This window comes from Centruroides sculpturatus, unplaced genomic scaffold (genome assembly GCF_000671375.1).
Source record: "Centruroides sculpturatus isolate CEXI.00-Female unplaced genomic scaffold, Cexi_2.0 scaffold898, whole genome shotgun sequence".
Classification (NCBI taxonomy): Eukaryota; Metazoa; Arthropoda; class Arachnida; order Scorpiones; family Buthidae; genus Centruroides; species Centruroides sculpturatus.
The window spans coordinates 29,846-55,304 of NW_019385136.1; the positions used below are offsets into that span (position 1 = coordinate 29,846).

The 25,459-nt window shown below is 32.1% G+C and overlaps 1 protein-coding gene across 2 annotated transcripts in view; it reads right to left on the reverse strand.

Annotated features, from left to right (window-relative positions):
• LOC111635289 overlaps nt 1–23,627 on the reverse strand; it is a 42,514-nt gene extending 18,887 nt beyond the window's left edge. For both annotated transcript variants that reach the window (XM_023380217.1, XM_023380216.1), the window contains exons 1-6: nt 22,469–23,627; nt 17,766–17,915; nt 11,928–12,005; nt 11,632–11,754; nt 6,083–6,237; nt 5,672–6,003 (exon numbers count right to left, since the gene is read on the reverse strand). In XM_023380217.1, coding sequence (XP_023235985.1) covers nt 5,672–6,003; nt 6,083–6,237; nt 11,632–11,754; nt 11,928–12,005; nt 17,766–17,915; nt 22,469–23,407 — 1,777 coding nt within the window. In that variant the 5' untranslated portion in view covers nt 23,408–23,627. The remainder of the gene's footprint in view (nt 1–5,671; nt 6,004–6,082; nt 6,238–11,631; nt 11,755–11,927; nt 12,006–17,765; nt 17,916–22,468) is intronic.
• Between the last annotated feature and the right edge of the window lie 1,832 nt (nt 23,628–25,459).

Here is a 25,459-nt window from a genome sequence, read left to right on the forward strand (position 1 = left end):
TCAGATCAGTTTCAGGTTCCATTATGAGCTCTAAAATGCTCTTTATTTCTCAGATGTGATTTTCATTACTCCATTAGCAGCTTGAGACTTCTTGATATATCTTTCATAGCTAAGATTGTGCCTACTGTAGATCTGTTCAAGCCATACTGCCTAGCAACATCAGACATATTATGTCACTTTCTACCTTGGCTATTATCTCTTACTTGGTTTCTACGGTGAGCACAGTTCTTGACACTCCTTTTTTTTATGCTCCATAATATTATCAGTTTCTTTTTTAAATAAAAACTTCAGAAAAGCACTTACAAAAATTCAGAGAACAGAAATCAACTAGCCCACAAAAAATTATTTAAATGCAAAGCCCGGATGAAATTTGAAATTTGGTATTAAAACGTTAACGAATATCTGATGGGACATCTTCCATCTTTCGTAAATAAACCCTGATGCAAAACTTAACAAGTATTCGTCCGACAGTCTCGCAAAGACTATAAAAAATTATTTGTCAAAAAGATAAACAAAAAGCAAGGGAGAGTTTCAAAATTCGAAGGGATACTATCTGATTGGTATCGGATTGAGCGTCGATGTTGACGTCTTCCATGCTCCAAAAGGTTTCAAATTGTTACCTGAAGACAAGGGAAAATCAATCAGTGTTCGTTATTTTCCATTGATTCTTTTTATGTTTGTTCAGTAAAGTGTTCGTTGTCTGATCATAAAAATCTTTCACAAAAGTGCTTGTTATCAAATTTGTTCGCTATCCAAACTGTTCATTAACTGATCACCCACTGTATAGCTAGCTGTAACCTTACAGAGTTCTTAATGTTATATAAAGTTTCACTTGATTTATCAGATTGTTTTTTTTTTTAAAGTAATAAAAAATGTGTACTAATTTTTAATTTAAATTAGCTTAACTCAGTTATGTGTATACAAATAAGATAATCTTAATCAATCATCTTTTTATATTTTGTAGTCAAAATTTTCTGTTTCTAGCTGAAAAAACAAACTCCAATCAAAACTTTGTATCAATTATAATTTTGCAACTGTTATATACAACCATTACATCTAAATTAAAACTTGTTAGATGTGCAAGTATGGTACATTGTCACTTTTTCTAAAATAGCAAAGTACTTGTAAAGTCCTTTTTTTGAAAGCCCAGAAATTACCTAAAGTGCATTATATAAACTGAGAGTTGGTAGATACCAGGCCTGGACTTGGAACTAGCAAAAAAGATATACAAACAAATTTGTTCAATCAAAATATAATCTATTAATGTAGGAATAGCCCAAAATAACTACTAAACATAACAAGAAAAACAAATTCTATTTATTATTTTATGACTGACTATGTACAATAAGAAATAAGTTAGAAAATTTGTAAATGTAAAAAAAAGAGATGCTATATCAAATCAAAACAAATAAATACAGAACTTTCCCAACATTTGGAGACTTAACAAATTAACCTAGAATTATCTTATAACTATCTCCATAAGAACTGACAAGAAATATGAAACTAGACTATATACAGAAAATTCACAAAATGCTCTTACAAATTAACTCGCCTAACCATCACCAATAACTTCTACTCTGTCAATGAACTTGAAAGTCTTTTTCCTTAACCTCGCTTGATCCTTACCTTCATCTCGTTTGATTGTTGTTCATCTCTCTTCTTATAGTGCTGTTGTAGTGACATTACATTGGTACACCCACTTGACTCTATTTACATAATTAACCCTACCACTCATTTAATTCTAGTAACCTTTTCTCCATGTCATGTCATCTCCCTTATGTTATTCTTTTATATTTTTTTTTGTTTTTAATTTTCAGTAACAATTTGGGGTTGGAGATCCTTCTTTTAACTCCCTATTAGAAGTCTCCTTCCCCAAGATGTCATTCCTCGGTTTGATGACAGTTGATTTGCTGTCAGCAGTCATCATAGTGAGGCAAGTTTTGATTTAGAGTTTTGTCCAGGTGAGATGTGGTAGTCTATCCTTATTGAAATAAAATGCCCCAAAAATAAATAAAAAAATGAACTAAAAATAATCCCCAAACAAAATAAAGTGGGTTGAAATCGACTCCTTACATACTTGCAAGTTTAACAAGAATTTCAAGTTCATGCCCTAATCTGAATAGTTATTTCTAAACTTTTTTGTTTTTGTAAAATAAAGTGGGTCGAAATCAACTACTTACATACTTGCACGTTTAACAAGAATTTCAAGTTCATGCCCTAATCTGAATAGTTATTTCTAAACTTTTTTGTTTTTGTAAAATAAAGTGGGTCGAAATCAACTACTTACATACTTGCAAGTTTAACAAGAATTTCAAGTTCATGCCCTAATCTGAATAGTTATTTCTAAACTTTTTTTTTAGAAGATAATCAGTAATTATCCAGTTTAAGATAAAGAAAAGTATAAAAAAATAATGCAAAAATTACTGGGTTACAATATATTTTTGAATTAGTATCATGGTAGCTGAACTCTGTCTATCCTAATTCTCACAAATAATGTTCTTTGGTATCCAAGCAATTACAATCACATTAGGGATAGTTTAATGAGAGTTGTTATTCTTGAAGGGTACAACTGGCCTTGCAACCCATGTAAACTCATTCACACGCTTACAATGTTCCATCATCTACTCACATTCATATCCCTTGGTGGGGCTCTTGAGAGAACTCGCTCTGGGGGCATGAATGGCAATTAGCTTTCCCTTACTTTGTTTCAACTATCGATATATAGCTGCCTTTCAACTTTGTATTTTAATTCTTATTTTCTGTCTTCTTTTTTCAGTCTAAATTCAGTTAGTCCTAGTTGTAAGTTAGATTAGGGACTCTTAGCTTGGTTTCAGGTTAGGTTAAATTAGATTAGGGTTTGTTAACTTTAGTCATCTGGTTAGGTTCATCCTAGGTTATGGTCAGTTAGTTTAATTAATGAGTAAGTTAATGTTAAAAAAAACATAAATAAATAAATACATAAAAATAATAAAAATAAAAATTTTGGGGTCTTGCTTGTNGAATTAGTATCCTGGTAGCTGAACTCTGTCTATCCTAATTCTCACAAATAATGTTCTTTGGTATCCAAGCAATTACAATCACATCAGGGATAGTTTAATGAGAGTTGTTATTCTTGAAGGGTACAACTGGCCTTGCAACCCATGTAAACTCATTCACATGCTTACAATGTTCCATCATCTACTCGCATTCATATCCCTTGGTGGGGCTCTTGAGAGAACTCGCTCTGGGGGCATGAATGGCAATTAGCTTTCCCTTGCTTTGTTTCAACTATCAATATATAGCTGCCTTTCAACTTTGTATTTTAATTCTTATTTTCTGTCTTCTTTTTTCAGTCTAAATTCAGTTAGTCCTAGTTGTAAGTTATATTAGGGACTCTTAGCTTGGTTTCTGGTTAGGTTAAATTAGATTAGGGTTTGTTAACTTTAGTCATCTGATTAGGTTCATCCTAGGTTATGGTCAGTTAGTTTAATTAATGAGTAAGTTAATGTTAAAAAAACATAAATAAATAAATACATAAAAATAATAAAAATTTTGGGGTCTTGCTTGTTTGTCTCTGTTGGTCCGTTCACCTTGTATAGTTTGTCATTGTGTTCATTTGCTTTTCGCACTGTCTGTCTAGCTGTTAACTAGTATCAAGATTCACGATTGCACGTTCAGTTTTATTAGTATTAAGTAGATATAAGTCTTCCTACTAATAGCCACTTGGCACTAACTTCTACACTTAGCTATTTGTGGTGGCACTCAATTATTGATGTTCGTTACACTCGGGTTTTCTTTTAGACCCTTCGGAGGACTACAGCCTTGCAGCCTAAAAACTGCACGCCAACATCAAACATAGAGGGTACTGTACACCATTCAGAGGGATCCTATTTTTCTCTACTGTCTATCTCCTCTCCCTCCTTCTTCCCCTCTTTTCTGCTGGCTAAACACTTTATGTACGGCTGATGTCTTTCTTGTATGTACGTATGTACAAATCCATGCAATATCCAAATTGAATAATCCTATTGTTATGAATTAACTCAAAACACATTTGTAAAACTCACACTAGAAGAAGTAGGAAGTGACTGTTTCTCAGTGGCTCTGTGGTATTATGTCTGAGTTCCTAACATAAACTTATATTTTTATTATAAAATTTTGCCACAATCTGACAAGATTCTTTTTAATAGTTCATTAGTAAGTTTGCTACCTCATTTGTTTACTTTCTATTCTGTTCTTATATATAAATGTTTTAATATAAAACATAGTGTCATCATATTGTCATTGTTGTCTATTATATATTAAAGAAAATGCAGTTCATATTCAATTTCAAATAAAAAATCGTCATATAGAATTATTCATTGTGTTACTGTTTAAAGCATATCTAGTAATCAATCATTAAGGGCATGTCAGTACGATAATTAGAATTTTTCAAATTTAACATCAAGCTAAAAAATGAATAGATAATAGCCATTTTCTAATCATTTAGTGTCTTTTGGTTAAAGTGGTTGGGGTTATCCAAGAAAACAGAGAATGAGTTTGAATTTTTCCCATAAAAAATAATGGTAAAAATTTTTCCTATCTGAATTCCTAACATTCATATTGAGTCCAGAAACACAATAGATTGTGTAACAGGGCATAGCTTCACGTTTTACAAAACAGAATTGTGTAACAGAGTTTTGATACTTTCTGCATGTCTTAAAGGAATGGATGACATTAAGATAAATTTGAAATAAAAACAAACATTTAATTTTGTATAGGACTACATATACTTAATTAAAAGTTTTAAAAATTAAGGTATCTATATCATTGCTTATGCATTTGTGTTAACACCTCTGAAGTGAACAATCTAACATTTCACATCTAAATTTATTCACTTATTCTTAAATGAGAGTTGGCCAGTCAACCCTTACAGAAAGAGCTTTTTAAATTTTCAAAATTGTTTTTAAAACTTAAAAATGTAACAATTTTAACTGAAATTTGCATCAGAATCTATCAACAAGATTGGGCTAATTCTGTTAATGCAATGGGTGATAAAAAGTGTCATCAAAGATTTTTGTCAATGTTGACCTTGGCACCAATGTTGGCAAATTCTTACCTGAAAATGACACCATTGCTGAAGTGAAAAACCAAAAGAAAGAAATATAAGGAAGAAACAAATCTTATCAACAACAAACATTTCATTTCCACTATATTCAGAAAAGCTAGAAACTCAAGTTTGAAGAGACTTCCTAAAAGCCACATCACATGTGAAGAATTGAGGTTCTCAAAACATTATTACACAGAAGATATTGTATTGTTAACATCAAATTTGTGTAACATATTTCTTTAAAAATGTTTTTCTATCCCTTTAACTTTAGTTAGAGTCAACCATATAGTTACATAGCTTCTAATCTATTCTGTTAAACATATTTATTTTTTAAAACATTTAAAATGAGTTTTTCTGTATATTATCTTATCATTTGTGATTTTTTTAATACATTCTAATATTTTTATATGGATTATTATTTTAATATTTATATTTTTAATACTTACATTAATATTATTTTAATATTTTTATATGGAAAAAATATTTTTTCCCTATATAAAATATTAGAGTACATTAATCATGAATTTAAATTCAAATTAATTAATAAAACATCAACGAAAAGTTTAATATTTATAATTTTAACAAAATTATTATTTTTAAAATTACCTTTAAAACTATTTTCATCAAAAATGTTTTTAATATTCAATACGTTCCATTGAAGAGGCGTGTGCTTTTCACTTATACTTGGCTCAAATATCGATTTAGTCTTCCATTTTACATATGATATTACACAAATTGTTGATCCAGTAAAAATGGATAATGGAATGGAAGCCACTACTGAAAACACATCTCCCCGCTTAAACTCCATGTTTTCAATTTTATTTTGAGCAAAGTCAAACCAGCATTGATTATTTGCCAAATGATGTTTGTACCACTTACATTTATATTCTATGATTTCTTTTTCATGGTACAAATGGACATTAATATCCAAAATAAACCTGTAAAGTATTCAAATGTTTAAGAAAACTTTTATGTGATAATTTAAACAAATTATGATGTAAATCATGTAAATCATACACATCATTTTGATTTAATAAACTCCATCCTAATATCCAATGATCTTTCAACAACACGTTCCATTTTCCTATTATCGACATAGCATCTGAGCATAGTCTTTTCTCTAATGAGGGAGAAGGCTTTGTTTTTGATGCAGTCAAATCAATAAGCTCTCTCTAAAAAAAAAATAAATAAATAAAATAAATAATTAATTGATCAGAACATTATATTATTATATTAATAATTCAAAGTTTAATAAAAAAAATAATAATAATAATAATTCCAATAACATTAAATGACTGATAGATTTAAAGGTTTAATTCATAAACATTTTCTACATTAATACAGTTGACCCCCAATAACACTGTTGATAATTCTGTTTTATATGAATTCCATGTTGTACGAGTCACTTAGATTTTACAAATACATGTACCTGACTAGTCCACTGTTGAAAGGTTAAATATATAACACTCACCAAATAAACCATTACCAGTTCATAATCAAACAGAAAAATTCTTTCTATGAACGTTTTCATCCAGGGAGGTCTGGACGAATATAAGAACATCTAGAAAATGGTTGAGAGATAATGACATTGTTGCCTTAAGAGCAGACAAATCAAAACACGTAGTGCTCATGAAAAAGAAATCATACTGAAAGGCCATAACACAATATATCTCGGGCACGGAATGCACAGTAGCGCATCATGATTTTCTTGAGAAAATATCAGCCAAGACATTGAAGATCTCCAACACTCCTCTCGCTAATACCTTGAATCTGGCGGCAACGAGAGTTATGGCGCCATCTCTACCTCGTATATTTGCATTTGCAAAAACCCATAAGAGCGGACAACAGTTAAGGGTGGTGGTGGATAAAACGACTTCTCCCACTATTAAAATGGAGAGACTTCTTAACAAATACATCACTAACAATCTAGAGGATCATATGTACACGATCACTAATCCTGAAGAAGTACTTCAAAAATTACGGGATCTTAACGAGTCATAGGTGGCATATTTCACAATATGTGACTATCAAACATTGTTCCCATCTATAAAACTGGAACCCTGTTTCTGCGAGTTGAGAGATTTTTTTCTGGAAAAGGTGGAAGGCTCTTATAAGTATCTCCCTGATGTGTTGGATTTATCACACTTGATAGTCCACTCGTCCTTCTTCAAATACGAAGGGGTCACCTACATGCAAACAAGGGGTGTGCCGATGGGCAGCTCAATATCAGTAATACTTTGTGAATTAGTGATCAGAAAACACGAGAATACCATATTACCCAAATTTCAAGAGGATATAGCATTGTATGTCAGGTACTGTACATCGATGATGTACTCATCGTATGGAACAAGGTACCTAACATTGATTTGGTACTTAACTATTTTAACGATAACTGGCCTGTCGTTGAAAGTTGAACAGGAGAGTCAGACAATGGTACATTTTTTGGATATTACCATCAAAATGGAGCAAGGTCATCTTTCCACCTGTGTGTTCTGTAAGGAGTCATATACATCTCTATTTATACATAACAGTTCACATGACCCTTAATCTTACAAAGTCTCTGCTTTTCTAGCTTTGGTAAAAAAGGGCACACACACATTGTTCGGAGCAAAAGGAAAAAGAAAACGAATTGTCGAGGATCAAGGCCCTTGCAATGCAACAGGGATACCCGTCCTCTTTGGTCAAGCATCTCATATACCAATACATAAATAGGAGGGAGAGGAATATGCCACAAGACGAACAGATGAGGGTTATCACATACAACAAAACATTTTCTAATATATATAGAGATTGCAAGGACTACTAAAATACATCTAGCATATCGACACTCTCCTACAGTCTTCTCTCTTATCAGAAATGACAAAAACCGTATAGAAGATTCTAACTCTCCAGGGATTTATGTGGTTCCTCTTCAAGATCATCAGGTTAACCATGCTTTAACATACATTGGAGCAACTGCAAGAGGTCTCGCCATGAAGATGAAAGAACATGAATATTCGATAAGAAAAAAGCTGACCACAACGGCACTAGCGACATATGTGAATAGTGAGGACGTTCAAGTTGATCTATAAAATGCTAAATTGCTACACAAAGTATCGGATAAGGCACAACTCAAGTACCTCGAATCGCTGGAGATATATAAGGAAATTAAAAAAGGGGTCGGTATTAATTTCAAAGAAACCAATACGCTTTCCGCAGCATGGCGCGCCATACTTGAATTAGATCCCAATGATTGAAATGCGCATCAAAGACATTTTAAATTACGGAGGTTATTTACGTCATGATTAGAGGATTTGATCCCGGGATCTCGAAAATCGGGATCCCGGGATCCTGACCACTTTTCAGTCCCAAAATTTTCGGGATTAAGTTTTCCTAATCCCGAGATTTTCGGGATTGACATCATTTTAAAGAAGTTGCAAAATAGACTGCATGAAGCGAAACGTTCAGTGCCAGTGCTTTTAACAAAATTGCTTGCCTATCATTTTAATATAAAATATGAGAAATTTTATTCCAAGCAAGCAGCAGAAATTAACCTAGCGGGCTTGCGATGCTTGCTTGGAATAAAACTTCTTGTATTTTGAACTAAAATGATAGGCAAGCAGTTCTCACTGGGTTACTTGGTAATATACTTCATTTTTGTATTTTTGAATTTTCGCGGGCGCCAATCGATTTTCTGGCGCAGTCGAGAGCACTACTCAGTGCGTTTTACCTGTCAATGTGTCAGCCATCTTGTTTTGCCAGTGTGGTTAATATAGACCCGACGCCTCTCGCTTAGGGGGGTCGACCTTAGGTGAAAAGGTTACGACCCCCGCCTTGCCCGTGATCTGTCAGGATGATGCGAGAAAGTCTTTTTACGTTTGGGAGTAGTGGTTTGCTGGATGCTGAGAGACTCACACAGAGACCGAATTTACAAAATTAACGTGTTTATTTTTAGAAAGGCATGCTTACAATGATCGAAACAATCGGGATTGTAGCCTTTACTCCTACAATCCCGATCTGTGTCGACCGGACTGTTTTCTTCCAACCTCCCCGTGTCCTCGAAGCTATAACTAGAACGGGCTTATAAGTATTTACTAACGATTCCTCCAACTTCCATCAAACCTAAACGCGTTTTCTCAGCAGCTGCATATATGTGCAACAAATTGAGAAGCAGACTTGGTGATGAGACACAGGATGCGTTGTTATTTCTCAGATCATATTTTCGCAATTCAAATTAGAATGTTCCTATTAGATTAGTTTTCTTTATATTTAAGAAAAATGTGACTGATTAATATTATTTTTAAATACTTTTTGCTAAGAAACTTACTTTACTACCTACTTACTAGGTTGCTATATGAAAGTAGTCTATTTAGTCGATGTTAAGAGAGATTTTTGTTAATTTTCAACGTTTATTTGCATAGTTTGTTACATAAAGGTTTTTTCAATTTATGTGAGTTTAAAGAGATCTCAGTGATGCTTAAAAAAGAATAAATTTAACATGAAGACTGAGTGATTTTAAGTCTGGTTAGTCTGACTCTGAGTCTGATTAGTTAGAGTGATTAAATTAGCTAGGTGTATACTGTAAAATATGTTGATTTTTGTCTAAATTTTGATTTGTTGATTTCTGTAAGATTTTCTTATTTTTTATTAACCCTCAATACCGAAATAATCCCGGGATCCCGGGATTGACTAAGTATAATCCCGAAATCCCGGGATTAGAAATAAGGACCGGGATCGAATTCCCTAGTCATGATCTACGTGAAATCAATTATTTATTCGGATATGTTTTAAATATTTTACATATTTTCAATTTTAATGCAACATATTCAAATTATGTAGTTAAACGAAACTTTCAAAAATATTCTATTCTACTAGCTGTTAGTTCGATATCGTCAATACCTGAGGATGTCTATTACATATAGATGAAAACGTTCGTAGAAAGAATCTTTCTGTTTGGTTATGAACTGGTAATGGTTTATTTGGTGAGTGTTATATAATTAAGTATCCAGTTTTTTGAAATACAGTATTCATGTTATATTGTATTCATGTTGTTTCTTAACAACAATATTTAATATTCAATCTTGTTTGAATATGTCATGGGAACACATGCGCATAAGGCTTTGTCTTACCATTCAATTTTATGTTCAAATTTTATATTCATGATTAATTTTGATTAAGCTGATAATAGGAAAGCTGGATCTTCCAATTTTGGAAGATCCAGCTTAATCAGAATTAAGAAAAGCCTAACCCAGAAGGGGGTTATGAAATTTGTTAATCAAGAGTATTCAACCCTTGAATAACAAATTTGTACATTTGTTATTCAAGAGTTAATTAATCATAATTCACACCAGTTATTGGTTCAAGTGAGTCTTATTTTAAAAATAGTTTGAGGACATTCACATTTGTATATCTAACATGAAAAATGTGAACTGATTATAACAGCATTTTAGCATTAGAAATTGCAAGAATTTAACTGAAATAAGCAATTTTACAGATCTCAATTTATGAGAATCATCTCTGTGAATCTATCATTAAAATAAACTATTCAAACATATTTTGTAATTTTTCAAACATATTAAGTTCTTGAATTGTAATTTTCATTTGAAAAAAGAATATTTAAAATTTTATCCACCAATTTTAAAATACTTTTTAAAAATTAAAGTGTTTGGAATAGAAAGTAGAAAAACATTAACCCAAAAAATAATTATTAATAAAATTTTAAAATGTTTATAATCTTTATAGTTTTCTTCAAATATGTAGAGCGGGAATAGCCAAACCTTGTCACAATAGGAACCATATGTTGCTTATCAGAAATACACAAGAACTGCATTCTCTATTAGAACAGTATCATGTATATATATAAATTTTAAGTTTATAAAAAGACTCTGTATAAGTAGGGTTATATGAGAGCTACATTAAGGGTCTAGATGAACCACCTGCAGCTAATAAGCTATAGTTTGGCCACTGTGAATCTGTGAATATAGAGCATGTAATTATTTTTACATCAAAGTTCAACTCTAGAGTAATTTTGACCTAGAAAAAAATTTTTAATGAATAGTTTTAGTTTTATAAGTAAATAATGTGCTGACAGATAAAAAAATCTGTTAAGATCATGCTCCCACAAAAACATCAACAGATGGCCTGAAAGTATCTGTTTTGAAAATACAATTGTTGATCATTACTTGCAAGAGGGAGCCATAAAATTTGACTTCTCTTTGTTCTTGTCATCTTGACTACAAACCAATATCTACTTGTTTCTGTTGACAGTGAGAGTATTCATCAACACCAACTGACAAGCCTAACAATACAATACATGTATATTATGTTGAATATTGAATATCCATCAGCTTAATTAATACCAGTATATTAATAAATTTAGTTGCTATTTGGCATTTGTATCATCTCTGCCACAACTACGCCACATTATAGCCCACTTTTTGTCCATTGTAAAGAAATCAAACTGAATCTGAACTAAGGTCAAATTCTTAACAGAAGTAATATATTAAAACTGTGTATTATGAAAATTCTTCATATTATAGATTTATTTATATAAAAATTCAAATATTTAAATATTTAAGAATACTTACATCAATTATTTTCTGTCCTTCATCACACAAATTGTTGCTTTCTAATGTGTTAAACACTTTTTCTATTGTTCTTTGTAGATCAATCTGCTTGCTATGGATTTCAGACAATGTCATTTTGCCTGCCTAAATAATTATTTAAACAGGAAAAGAATTTATAAATTATTTTTAAAAAATCACTAATATATTAATATAAAATAATTTAGTATTAACATAAAAATAAGAGAAATAAATAAACTGTTTTTATGAAATGTTGAAACTAAATTCATAAAAACATATTATACTTAAAAGTAATTTACCTTAAGTCTTCTTTTCATTCCTTCCAGAGCATAAGAACATTCAGGTTCTTGTAATCTTTCCAAACTTTCTATATGTCTCTTTAAATCAAATGAAAAGAAATTCAATGTAATTAATTCATAAATTTATTCCTTTTGTATATTAAATTAATAAATAAATTGGATTCAATTTGTGATATTATTTTAAAAATAAATACTAAAAATGCATTAAAATATTTTCAAATGATTCAAAATTTGAGTTTTCTAAATTTTTTGTAAAAAATTAATTTTAAGTAATTTCAATTTGTTGATTTTAATTTTAAATAAACATTTTCTAATTCCTGTTATTAATTTTACAACAACTCTGGTTTCTTTACATAGGAAAGTGATGGCATTTATCATCAAAGTTTTGAATTAAATTGCTCAGTTTTTGCTGAAACAATTCCAAACTAAATATTAGAATAAACTCACTTGTACAAATTCTATTCACATGAACTTCAATATGTGCAATTTATCTTTTATAGTTTCTAATTTTATATGGTTACATTCAAGTAGATGTGTATTGATTATCATCATTTATAATTCTATATCTAACACCTGTCTATCATCACTCTATTATCTTGTAAATTTTATTGTTATATTATTTGTTATGTCAAGTATTCAAAGTGGATTGAAACATAACTGCTCTCAGTTATGTTTCAATCCATGCAAAATGAACAACTTGGAGCCTATCATTGTGACATAGAAGGGAAGATTTGTTGGCTAATGAATGATAGCATAATGAATAATCCTCATTACAACTTTTGATATATATATAATATTCAAATTAATCTATAAATAATATTAAAAAAGTGAAAATAGAAAAACACATTAAAAATCTCTAAGAACAGAAACACTAATTTTTGGCTATTCAATTGTTCATAAAACATTTTACTAAATTTGGTGAAGACTATAGAAATGCTTGAAAATTGTAATATATTCAGTGTATTCTACTTGTATAAAATGCATATAAAGAGAATACTACTTTATTTTTGTACCAACTCGAACAAAAGGTATCAAAATGACGTTTGTTCCAGTTGGTTGAAGCTGATTATAGCTTCATCCTCCTTTTGTGTCAAACTTCTCTTTGTTCCTCCGTTTACATTCTCTCATGCATGCACCCCTCATTCCTTTGCCTCTACTGTCCTCTTATGAGAGTATTTGTGTGTACAGAAGCCACATACTTGTAAAGAATGAAACTATTTTATAAACATCTGAATAGCATACAAAAAAGGTTAACACTATTATTCTTTAGTTTTAGTGATATTAGAGTAATTTTTAATGAATTGTGTATATCGTTACTGTTTTGAATTATTTTAATCTCTATTAAAAATGTCTGGAACATAACATTAGGTATATAATAACATTAATAGATATGAAATATTTATTTACAAATTTTAAGTTAATATTTATTGTAATGTTATTACTATTAAAAAGTCAATGAATTTGTTGAAATCACCTAAATTAAATAAATGTAATAAATGATTGAAGTTATCTGTTCATAAAAAAATTTTGGGGTGTATTCACATTGAAAATTATTGATCTAGAACAGGAATGGTGGACCTTATTGTGCCAATATTCCAAACTAGGCATATTTAATTTAAAGAAAACATATACATATCAAAACTTTAAACAAATATTTTAAAAAAATGAAATTAATATACAGCGGGTGATCGGTTAACGAACAGATCAGTTAACGAACAAATCGGATAAGGAACACTTTCACGAAAGATTTCTATGATCGGACAACGAACATATGTTCGGATAACGAACACTTCACTGAACAAACACAAGAAGCGACGTAAAATAACGAATACCAATTGGTCTTCCTTTGTCTTCAGGCAACAATTCGAAACTTTTCGGAGCGCGGGAGACGTCGACATCGACGTTCTACCCAGTATATACTAATCAGATAGTATTCCCCCGAACTTTGAAACTCTCCCTTGTAATTCCAGCCTTTTGTATTTCTGACAGAAACAATTCTTTTACGTTTNAACATTCTTCCCGTCGTCACCACTGAACGTTTCAAGGGATTCATCAACATCTCTAAAAGTAAACATCGGCTTGGAATACTCACTTTTATAGCGCATAATATTACTATCTTCGTCCTCACTTTCGTCAGCATCGTCATCGCTTTGTACGTCGTTTTCTCTGGCATTCTCAATCAAAAGTGCCGCCTCCAATCTTTGCACTAACTCTCTCTTGCTACCCGTGGTTTTCAATTTACGTCGTCCTAGTTCGATTTTCAGATCAGCACACTTAAGATGTTTCACATCCGGTATCGTATTGTCCTTAGTTAAAACAGTCAGTCGTAGTTCTTCGTCGTTCACCACGGCGTCACTAACTCCGCCATCTTGTCTGGACTCCATTGCACTTCTAAAAGTTCTCGTGTGAATTTCTCAATATCCCGGACGAGCCCCCAAAATTTGTAGGAATAGTTATTGAGATTGAGAATTATAGAAATGACAATAAACTTCCAGAGTTCGTAACCGTCGTAACCGTCTTGATGGAATAATAATGCTTTCGCCTTCGTAACGTCCTTTGTTTCCTTTTCACTTTCCACCTTTTGCGTCGTCACCCACCGTCGTCTTGTTTACTACTGTCCCTTACTTGACACTCCCTTTTTCTCGCTTCTCCCCTCACTTGACTCTCCCTCGTTCTCCTCGCCTCCCCACAACCCCTCGTAAATTTTATTGTCTTAACGGCTTAGGAATGTTACTCGCCTAAACCCCACATTCGGCCATCCTGACAGCTGACATCGTCCCCGATGTCCTCGTCTGACCGGTAGAATACTTCGTTAGTTGAACGGACCCACTGTTTCATGTTGTCCGCTTGCATGTTTTTAATTACTTTAATGTTCTCCCTTGCTGTTGCTCTAATTTTTGCGGACTTTCTAGACCGTCTTCGATATTTTGAATCACGTGATTGAGTATGATTGTCACATCGTCTTTGATCAGGACTTCTTGATCTAGATCTATATTTAGATCTTTCTTTCATTTTTTTCCTTTCTTTATAATATCCTCTTCTATTATAATAAGATCTATCTCTACTTCTGCTTCCATGTTTTCTACCTCTTGAGCGTCTATTTTGTCTCATGTCACGTTTTCGATCATCCGATCTACTATGATAATTTTGTCTGTGTTTTTCTTCTTTCTGTTGCTTTCGTTCTTCTTGCTCTCATTCTCCCTTATGAACAATTTCTTCACCTGCTGATTTTAATCTTGCGTAACCAACATGCTGTTTTTCCATTGAATGATCATCAGCGCATTGCTGTGCATCACTAAGTATTAAAAAGGCACCACAAACTTCCATCTGTTTCTCCTGAACAACTGCAACTTCTGCTTGCTTAACGTTTGATGCATGACGTCGCTGTAACCAATAATTAAGTTCTGAAGACTTATGTGAAGCTTCTTTTTCTTCTTTTGACTGGTCACAAAGTTTCGTTATTCCTTGCGCTTCTACTTTTCCTTCATCATCTGTGGGTAGTTCAGATGTTTTGTGTAACCATTCTTCCATCTCCTTATTAACTTTAGCCTTCTTACTAGCAGATAGCTGGCTTGCACGTTGACAAACTGGAGCATCATTTTTAAAAATAATGTTCGTTTTGATCCCTGTTTCTTGTTCCCTGGCTGCTTTGTAGTTTCTTGTTAGATTCAGAGGCTCTCTTCTATATTTTGCATCATTGGTGCGGCTCAAATCAACACCACCAACATCGATATCGTATACGTCTGAAACATTTGCTTCTGCATCTTTTGTTTTGGTAATTTTCTCAACACAACCTCCTTTTAAACTAATATGAACTTGTTTTAGAAAGTCTGCTCCCAACAACAACTGATAAGCAAGGAATGAACTTGGAACTACATGTATGGGGACTGAAAATTGGTGTTCGTCAACACTTACTACAGTCCAAAAACTTCCAAGCGTAAAACTCTTTCGCTCACTTACTCCGTGAAATTCTAAGAAATTACCAATTAATTTTGGTGCGCCCAACTTTACGTAATCATCGGCTCTCATTAAATTTATATCACTTCCTGAGTCTATAAGTGCCGTGAAGCTCATTTCCTCTATTTTGACTTCTTTTATAGGCTTTGACTTAAATTCTTCTACCTTTACTTCATAACTTCTCTTCTCAACATTTTGAGGACATTGAGCCGAAATATGACCAAAATTATTACAGCTAAAACATTTCATTCCTTTGTCTTTTTCCGGACAACCTCTGCTCATATGATTTTTCCCGCCACAGTTGTAGCATCGTTTTTCATCTCTATAAGAATTATTAGGCTTAATCTCACGCCCTAACTTCTCGGATCCCACCGTCATTTTATCACTTGGCTTACGACTTGATCTCATGTTTTCGTAGATTCTCAGCTTTTGTCGGAATTCTTTAAAGGTAGTAGCACCATACAGGACTGTCTTACTTACTTGTTCATCCGGAATTCCATCGATAATGTATTGTATTACCGATTCGTCCTCAATTGTAATTTGTGACGAAATTTCGATCATCCTATACATATATTCCTGGTAAGTCTCGTTTTGATGCTTTACTTCCATTGACAGCTGCTTATGAATCTTTCTGCTGTTGAGTTTAGGAGAGAACTCGGCGCAAAGGGCTTCTTTTAATGATCGTCATGATTTGGTACATTGTTCGTAGTTAACGTACATTTTCGCTGATCCTTTAAGTAGTCGTTTTGCGTAAATTATCCTTTGCATGCCATTCCAATTACACATCTCCGCCATGTCATCGAAATTAGAGATCCATTTCACAACATTCTTCCCGTCGTCACCACTGAACGTTTCAAGGGATTCATCAACATCTCTAAAAGTAAACATCGGCTTGGAATACNAAAAAAACATGACTAATAAAAATGCAAGACCGTGTATATATGTATTTTTATTATTACATATGAATAAACATAGTAAAAAAGTATATACTTTTCTTATTTTTGGGGTCTCCAGAATGAATTAATCAAATTCCCATAGAAACCTATGGTAAATCGATAATCGGTTAACGAACAATTCGGATAGCGAACAAAGTCTTGGAACGGATTATGTTCGTTAACCGATCACCCACTGTACTTCAATTAGAATAAATCAAAGAAAGCTGATTAAAAAAAAGGATTATGGTGTAATAAACAGAATATAAAAACCACAATGAAAAGTGAAATTAATATCAATTAAAATTTATGCAAAAATTAGTACAGAAAAAGTAAGCATAATTGATGCAGAAACCTTTCCTTTTGCATGAAAATGATATCTATGAGATATGAGTATGAACACATGGTAAGAACAGAGGCACAGTGGAAGATGTGGAAGAACCCTTCTTTAAACTTATAATGGGACGCTCCTTGTTTTTTGGTTATTTTCATATTGTTTGTTTTTCTTTCTTGTACATTTTATCATGGAATGCCATAATGCCACAATATTTAAACTTTCAGTTATAAGTGTTATATTTGAATTATGAGTGTTTCTATTTAATTTTGTTGTTTTGCCTCTGAAGATGAGTTTTTTTAAAAAAGTTCAGAAGTATTAAGATATTAGCGAGGTTGTGACTGAAGTTTTCATCTCTAAAACGTGAACGTCGAACGTCGCTTACAAGATAGTGGCGCTCGATGTTCGACGTTCATGTTTTAGAGATGAAAACTTTGGCCGCAACCTCTCTATTTTTGAATTTTCCTGTACTCCTAAAGAAAGCAGTGTGGAATCATTTGTTTGTTTTATTTTATTTCATGTAATTAATTATACATGATCTTTGTGACACATTATAACATAATAATATAGACAAATTATTCTTTAATTTTTAAAATTACTTTATAACATACTTACTGGATAATATATGGTAAATATATCTGTTATGATACAAGTCTCAGTAATTAATTCTGGCTCAAAATTTGTAAAAATCATTAACTGAAGTGATCCTCTTTGACAGAAATCACCTGAAAGGACAGTCAACGAATCATCCCAACAACAATGGATCTATAAATGAAAACAGCAGTTAAAAATAAAAATTCTATAATTTAAAATAAAAAAAAATATGTCTTGACATTAATATAAATAAAATATTTATAATCTTGGAAAAATAATTACCTTACAAAAAAAATTATCTTAAACAATAATTAATCTAAAACTACTTAATTATTTTTTAATGCTCTTTAGTTATTCTATCTACAAATTCTTTGAAATTTAAATATTTCTTCTATAATCACACATACAGTGACATCGTTAAGTCATTAGATGGGAGGGGTGTATGACAAAAATAGATGACTCAGTAATCAAAATTCCTGATTAATATTTGCAGATTTTATTCTGTATTTAAAATAATAGTAGTGAAGGGTTTAGAAGTTTTAAAAGAATATGGCTACATGCCTATGTATGCTAATGAATTATCAAGTTTAAACTTTTAACGTCAACTAATAAATTGATAAGACACTTTAATTATTATATTTATTTAAAGTTATACATACATCTGTCTGACCAACTTGTAACAGTTTGTGACTATATCATTTGATAATTTTCCAATTGAAATCATTATATTTAACTTCTGGAGGGATGACTCACCCCTCCATACCCCTATATAACAATATCCCCATGCACATATATATATTCCACTAAGTTACTTCAAGATTGATCTACATAATTAAAGTGTATTAATTTTCAACAGTAATTTACTGTAGACAATGATACTGTACTACTCAGTGTGATGCCAAGTATAGCTATATCCAGAGCCCAGAGCAAACTGCTGAACCTAAAGGTGAAATTTGGTACACAGTTAGGGTACATCATGAAAACGCACACTAAGAAGGAATTTTTGGAAATCCCCCGCAGGGGGAGAAGATTAAGGCTTAACCTAAAGAATGGCTTCTACTGTACTATTTTAGATGTGACTTTGTTTTCAACTACGTTTAGTCTTCATTGAGTACTTAGGTGTATTAAATTGATAACATTTCAGACATTGTTATAAATATTTTTATATATTTCAATTTTTTAACCAAATGTTCGAACTGTTTTAAATTCAAATTTGTTATTGCATATTGGTTTGATTATAGAATGATTATAAACATTCCAGAAAATTGATCAAATTGAAAATAGTTTATTTGAATCTCAGCAATTCTCATCATTTGCAGCAGTAGATGTTATATAACAATTACTATGATTGTTGAAATACTGAATATAAATAGGGTTTGCTTGCAAAATCTGCACGGGCGAAGTCGCGGGTAACAGCTAGTGTATGAATAAAAATAAATACCAAAAACAAAATACATAATTATCAACAATCAATCAATACAGGAAAGAGGTATTTGGTATGAGAGTTTTAAAAAAAAATGCTTGGATGCTCATTGAATGAAAATTGGAAGCAACCTGTAGAAATGTAGAACTGTACTGTGTGGATATAAACCTAAATTTAAGAATGAGAATTGAAATGGTATGATGCTATGTCTCTACTGACCTACATTTACAGTCAGTAAGGACATAGTATCATGCTATATATTTGAATCATGTGTCAATAAAGACATAGTAACATGCTATATATTTGAATCATGTGGAGACATGAGGCCGTATGTAGAACTGTACTGTGTGGATATAAACCTAAATTTAAGAATGAGAAGAATAGGAATGGTATAATGCTCTACTGACCTATATTTACAGTCAATAAAGACATAGTAACATGCTATATATTTGAATCATGTGGAGACATGAGGCCGTATTCTGGTTGTCGTCTCTCGTATCTCACAAGCTAGTCGCTGATTGGCTATTAATTTGTTTACATCTTGAGAGATCATCGCATCTCTCCAAATGCAATTCTGGACAACTCTTTCTCTCAAAGATTTTCTCGTTTCTCAGAGACGAGCGGATAGTTGTCTTTTGTCTTGATTTTGTTAAATCCAATATGGATGACTGAATGCTACTTGCACTGTACAATCATATTAGAGAACGTTCTCTATCTTGGGAAAGAATATTTCGAGAGAGAGAAAATGCTTCTGAATTTTTTCAGAAGCCACTGATTCCATTTTTATTTTTTTAATTATCCTACATCAATTACTGAACTATTGAATATGATGTTAATCTTACTTAGATAGTTAAGGAGAAATTAGATGGTAATATTTTGAAAAATATCTAAGTATGCACACTTTTCTAACTTAGGTTGTTATTAAAATTTTTATATGTTAAAAGACAGATTGGCATTAAAATCTGTAAAAACGTTATAAAACAAAAAACATAACTTTGTCAAAATTATGTGCTTTATTTGAACGTGTGCTTTCCTTGCCACATGATCTATAATTACATACTCTGCATTTTCAAAAATTTTACAATTTCATTGGTTAAAATTCTAAACCATGTTGCGCGAGCAGATAACCCGAACATGAATAATCAACCTAGTAGAATCGTGACGTCATCAACGAAGACGAGATCATTAAAAGTGACCAGAATCGCCACTGTTTCTGAGAGATGAATCTCATCTCTTCTTTTGATGTCATTTGTCCTTGAAAGAAGAAACAAGAGATAAATGACCAGAATGTGGCCCATGACCTCTTATGAAAGCAGTTATTAAATAACTTAAGCATATGAAACAGTTACATATAGACACATGCTAAGTTTGGTTGATAGAATATAAAATGAACAAGTGGTGAGACAGATAACAAAAAGAAAGTTATAAAAATAATACAGAAAATAAAACATCTTAATTTGTTGCTGAGAAAAATATAATTGAAAAACAAACATTTTCAGCCTGATTAACAGGCCATAACCAGGTCCAAAAAATGAAAATGGAACAGATATATTCCATGTATAGAATACAAATATTTAAATCAAAATTTATAACAAAAATTTTTAAAAATATACAAGAGAAACAGAAGAACATCAACACAAAATTAACATTTTGTGTTAATTAACACAAATTTACACATATAAAATTACCATATAACAGAAGAACATATAAAATGAACACACAATTAACATTTTGTGTTAATTTTATATGTTCTTCTGTTGAAAAATTGAGAGAAAAACAATCAACAAACAAAGAACATTTCAACTCAAAATTTTCCCATGACAGTTAGAGCAGCAGTCAACAGAGAGAGATCAATCAATATGATATAACACAAAAAGAATATAAATAAGATGGGAACAAGTCTACGACTATATGGAATATATGCTGTAGCATTCAGCATACTGTGCTGGATGTTATAGTTTTGTGGACAAATCTAATGACATTTCTCATTAGAACAGATGATATCTGCAACAAGACAGTCAATATGACTAGTAGAGAATGGCTTCTTAATTCAAATAATCTGTTATAACTTTTAAGACTTAATTTAGATGACATTTTAACCTAAAATTTCCATAGCAACAGCTTGATATCTTACATGTAGCAACTCGGTTGACAAATAATATTGTATTTTTCAAAGAATTTAATTATATTTTCTTTGGACTTGGATATATTTCCCAAGATAATACACAAATCAAACTGGTAAAATTGCAGCTCTGAATAAGGCAACTGGGATCTTATCAGAGCCATACATCTTGTCCACAGGAACAAAAATAAGTCAAAGGAATTGACATTTACACATACTGTACATCTTATGAAGGATGTGTACACATCCTTCATAAGATGTATAGCTATATGTATGAATAAAGATAAATACCAAAAACAAAATACATAATTATCAACAATCAATCAATACAGGAAAGAGGTATTTGGTATGAGAGTTTTAAAAAAAAGTGCTTGTATGCTCATTGAATGAAGATTGGAAGCAATTCAGCTTCCAATTCAATGAAGCAAAATATGTAGAACATATTGCTTCTGTAGAAATGTAGAACAGTACTGTGTGGATATAAACCTAAATTTAAGAATGAGAATTGAAATGGTATGATGCTATGTCTCTACTGACCTACATTTACAGTCAGTAAGGACATAGTATCATGCTATATATTTGAATCATGTGGAGACATGGGGACGTATTCTGGTTATCGTCTCCCGTAAGCCAGTCTCATTGTAATTATTACAATGAGTCTGGTTATTTAATGCTATTTGTTAAAATAGCATGAAATAGCCAGTCTCATTGTATAGTATGAAATAGCCAGTCTCATTGTAAAATAGCATGAAATATTTGTTGGAGTTCAGGCTATTTGTTAAACATGTCATAGGTTTAATGGAATGCAACATGATTCTGATCATGCCCCAGTAGTAGTTGGTGCAATAGCCTTTCTTGTGTTTTATGAGCTTTTAATCATTGTAAAGTGGAAAAAATTAATTTTTAGCATTATTTTGAGAAATAGTTCTGGAATTTTTAAATTGTTAAATTTTACCCATTTTTGGTCTTTAGAATTCCAGATAGACAGATTTTGGTGAATCATATCTTGCAAAAGGGTTACATGTAGACCATTGGTTCCTTTGACTTTTTTTACTCCTATGAACATAATCTACAGCTCTAATAAGATCTCAACTGCCTTTTTCAGAGATGCAATTTTACCATTAAATTCTGATTCTGCACAGAAATTGTCAAAAGAAATACTTTAAACTTATAACATACCTTAAGTAATCCTAAATGATCACATTTTGTTATAGCACACGATCCTTTTAACGACTGTAAAATATAAAATGTTTGAAATAAATTCAAACAGTAATCAAATTTTGAAATATCATAAATATCCGAATACGGTATATTGCAACTATATTTTATAGCACCATTAATGAATAAAATGAACTGTTTCTTCTCTGTACAGACTATCGTGAAATTTGAAAACCAATTAAAACTGGAATCATCATGCAAATCCCATGAACAATGATCATCTTGATTTTTTACAATTAAATCTATTTTAATTGCAGAAATAATATATTTATAAATTTCGGGGACAAAATGATCTATGGGTAACACATGAACGGGTTTAAATTCGTCTGACAAACAAACTAGAAGTCCAATAGAAATTTCATTCTCACACTTCCAACATAATAACAACACACCATTTACAGACTTAATTTTACTGTTTACGTCAATGTCAGAGACTTGTAAAAGTGTTTCTACATTTTGTTGACAAGGAACAACTTGTATAAGACAAGAATTAGCAGAAACTGTGTTATTCGGCTCACACTTAAATATCTTCAGAAGATTATTTTCGGTCCACAGCAATAAAGGTTCATCGGAAATGTAAATATTCTCATATACCGAGCACTCGGCCCGAAAAGTTCCGACAGCGTTCATTTGCCACTTTTCACTTATTCTATCAATTCTGCAGATATTTATTTCAAATGAGTCTGTATAGCTTTCAGCAATTACATATAAATTTTTCAAACATTTCCCAGCAGCTGTCATTCCACATTTTATACAGTTTTTAATGGGAAAAGTTAAAATTTCTTCTTCTTTGAAGCTGAATTCACATTCCTCTCTACAAATTTTCTTAATTATAATTTCTTCACTATCAGCTTTCCAAACGAACAACTTTCCACAAAAATAATATACACTTTGTAGCATTTTTGATGTGTTAAAACAGGAAAATGATTTAAATTCATTCTTTAATATACAATATAAAATATTAAAGAATTTTCTTGATTAATTACAGCATTATTTGCGAGATAGGCCATTCCGATACGTCTCTGTACTTTTCTCCGTCCTGAAAATCTTCTAAACACAAAATATAAACAAATCTCTAAAGCACACGTTTAAATCGGGCGCCATCTTTACAACGATAAGCTTTCGCTTTCGGCACCAGAGGGCGAAATACGAAACTGCCAGATAATAGAAGCAAAAGTCGCCAAAAAATTATCACTGAAATAGCCAAAAATCGCTCAATCCAAATTCACGTAGAATCAGGAGCGAATTTTCTGGACTCTCTTAGCATGAGCGGCATGCTTAAGAGAAAGTTTTGATTGTCAATATATTTTTTATATGAGAAAAAATATGTCAGTAATAATTTATTCTAACATGTAAACTCTTTTAACATTTGTGTTTCCTTTTACATTGGCAGCTAGCGGCTAGTCGTTTTATGTCAGTGCCGTGCTTGCGGAAACTCGATCGCTTGCAGCTTGCTTTTTTTTTTTAACTTATTCCGCCCTGTGGTCACTAAGTGGGCCTCTTTTTGCAAGCCCATTATGGGTTCGGCCAAGCCCACAATGGGGCGGCCGGGTGGTGAGGGACGGGGCTCGATATATCCGGACAGACTACCCCCGAAAAATTCCTGGAAATTATTTGGCCCGTCCGGATTCGGATCCTGGTTCCCCAGAGCGGTAGGCTGCCACTTTTACCATTCGGCCATCCTGCCTTGCTCGTGTGGAGGTTTGCCGCAGCAAACAAGTGCTCGTGCATGACGTCATTTGAAGCATTTAACACGGGCAGAATGTATCGAAAGCTTGCGATACCAGTCAGCATACATGTATTGTGTACAGGGTCGGATTTACATAGGGACTAATAGGGCTTAAGCCCTGGGCCCCAGTGTTAAGGGCCCACAAAATTTGAATTATTATAATAAATTTTTAATACTTTTTCATTATAATATATTTCATATATTTCATGTGTAGATATAATAAACTTTATAATAGTACATACTTTTTTATTCACACTAGGATTTCTCATTTCCCGGTCTTTTGCTTGTCCCGGAATCCCGGGACAAGCAAAAGACCAGGAAATGACAAACTCTACCTACAATACATTTTCATTTAAAAGTTTGTCGTAATCCGAAAGTGTTGTGATAGTAGTTATATATTTATTAAATATTCCTAAATAATTTTTTATTTATATTATGTTAATTTTATTAATCATTTTGTGTTTATATTAAACAAAAACAGCGTAGTGTCTTCTATACTGACTGCCTGTGCGAACAGCACGACGTTCGACTGGCGACAGTCACAATCCAGATTGTAGGTAAATCGAGATCGAAGTGAATCGTGGATTGTGTGCAAACGTAGTATAACGGGGCTTTCGCGCGTTGTCACAGTTGCATCCGATGAAAAAGATTTGCATTCCGGATGATAATAATGGCTGCACATCCGATTTTAGTGCGGTTCTATTGTATTGTATTGTACCTTTGAAAATTCTTCTATAACGACTGTCGCCATAGTAACGGTCAATGACGTTTACCAAAGAAGACTCCAGAATTTTTAACGAAAGTCGTATGTTCTTTCTTCATATTATTAATTTTTTGGAAATTATTAATTTTAAAAGTTATTATACTCAGTGATGGCTATTGAAGAATTTCTGGAGGAATCTAAGGAAGCCATTTAGGATTTAAAGAGATATTTCCGTAATAACCCAAAAGGGTGATTGGGTACTGAGGAACATATTAGATTTATTACAGATAAATTTATTACCTTAGTGAAGAGCGCCAAAGAGGTAATTAGGAAAAATTCCATATCAGATTTCCTGCTTCAGAAATTTGATTTGTTGGCAACGAAAGAGGATGTCAAACAGCTGCTTGTTGCTCAGAGTGACAAAAATTTAGAGGCTATTCAGGAAGTGAAACAGACTATTTGTGACTTAGAAAAACCTCCACTTTTAGGGGTGGAAGGTTCTCAAGGGACTACTGCTCTG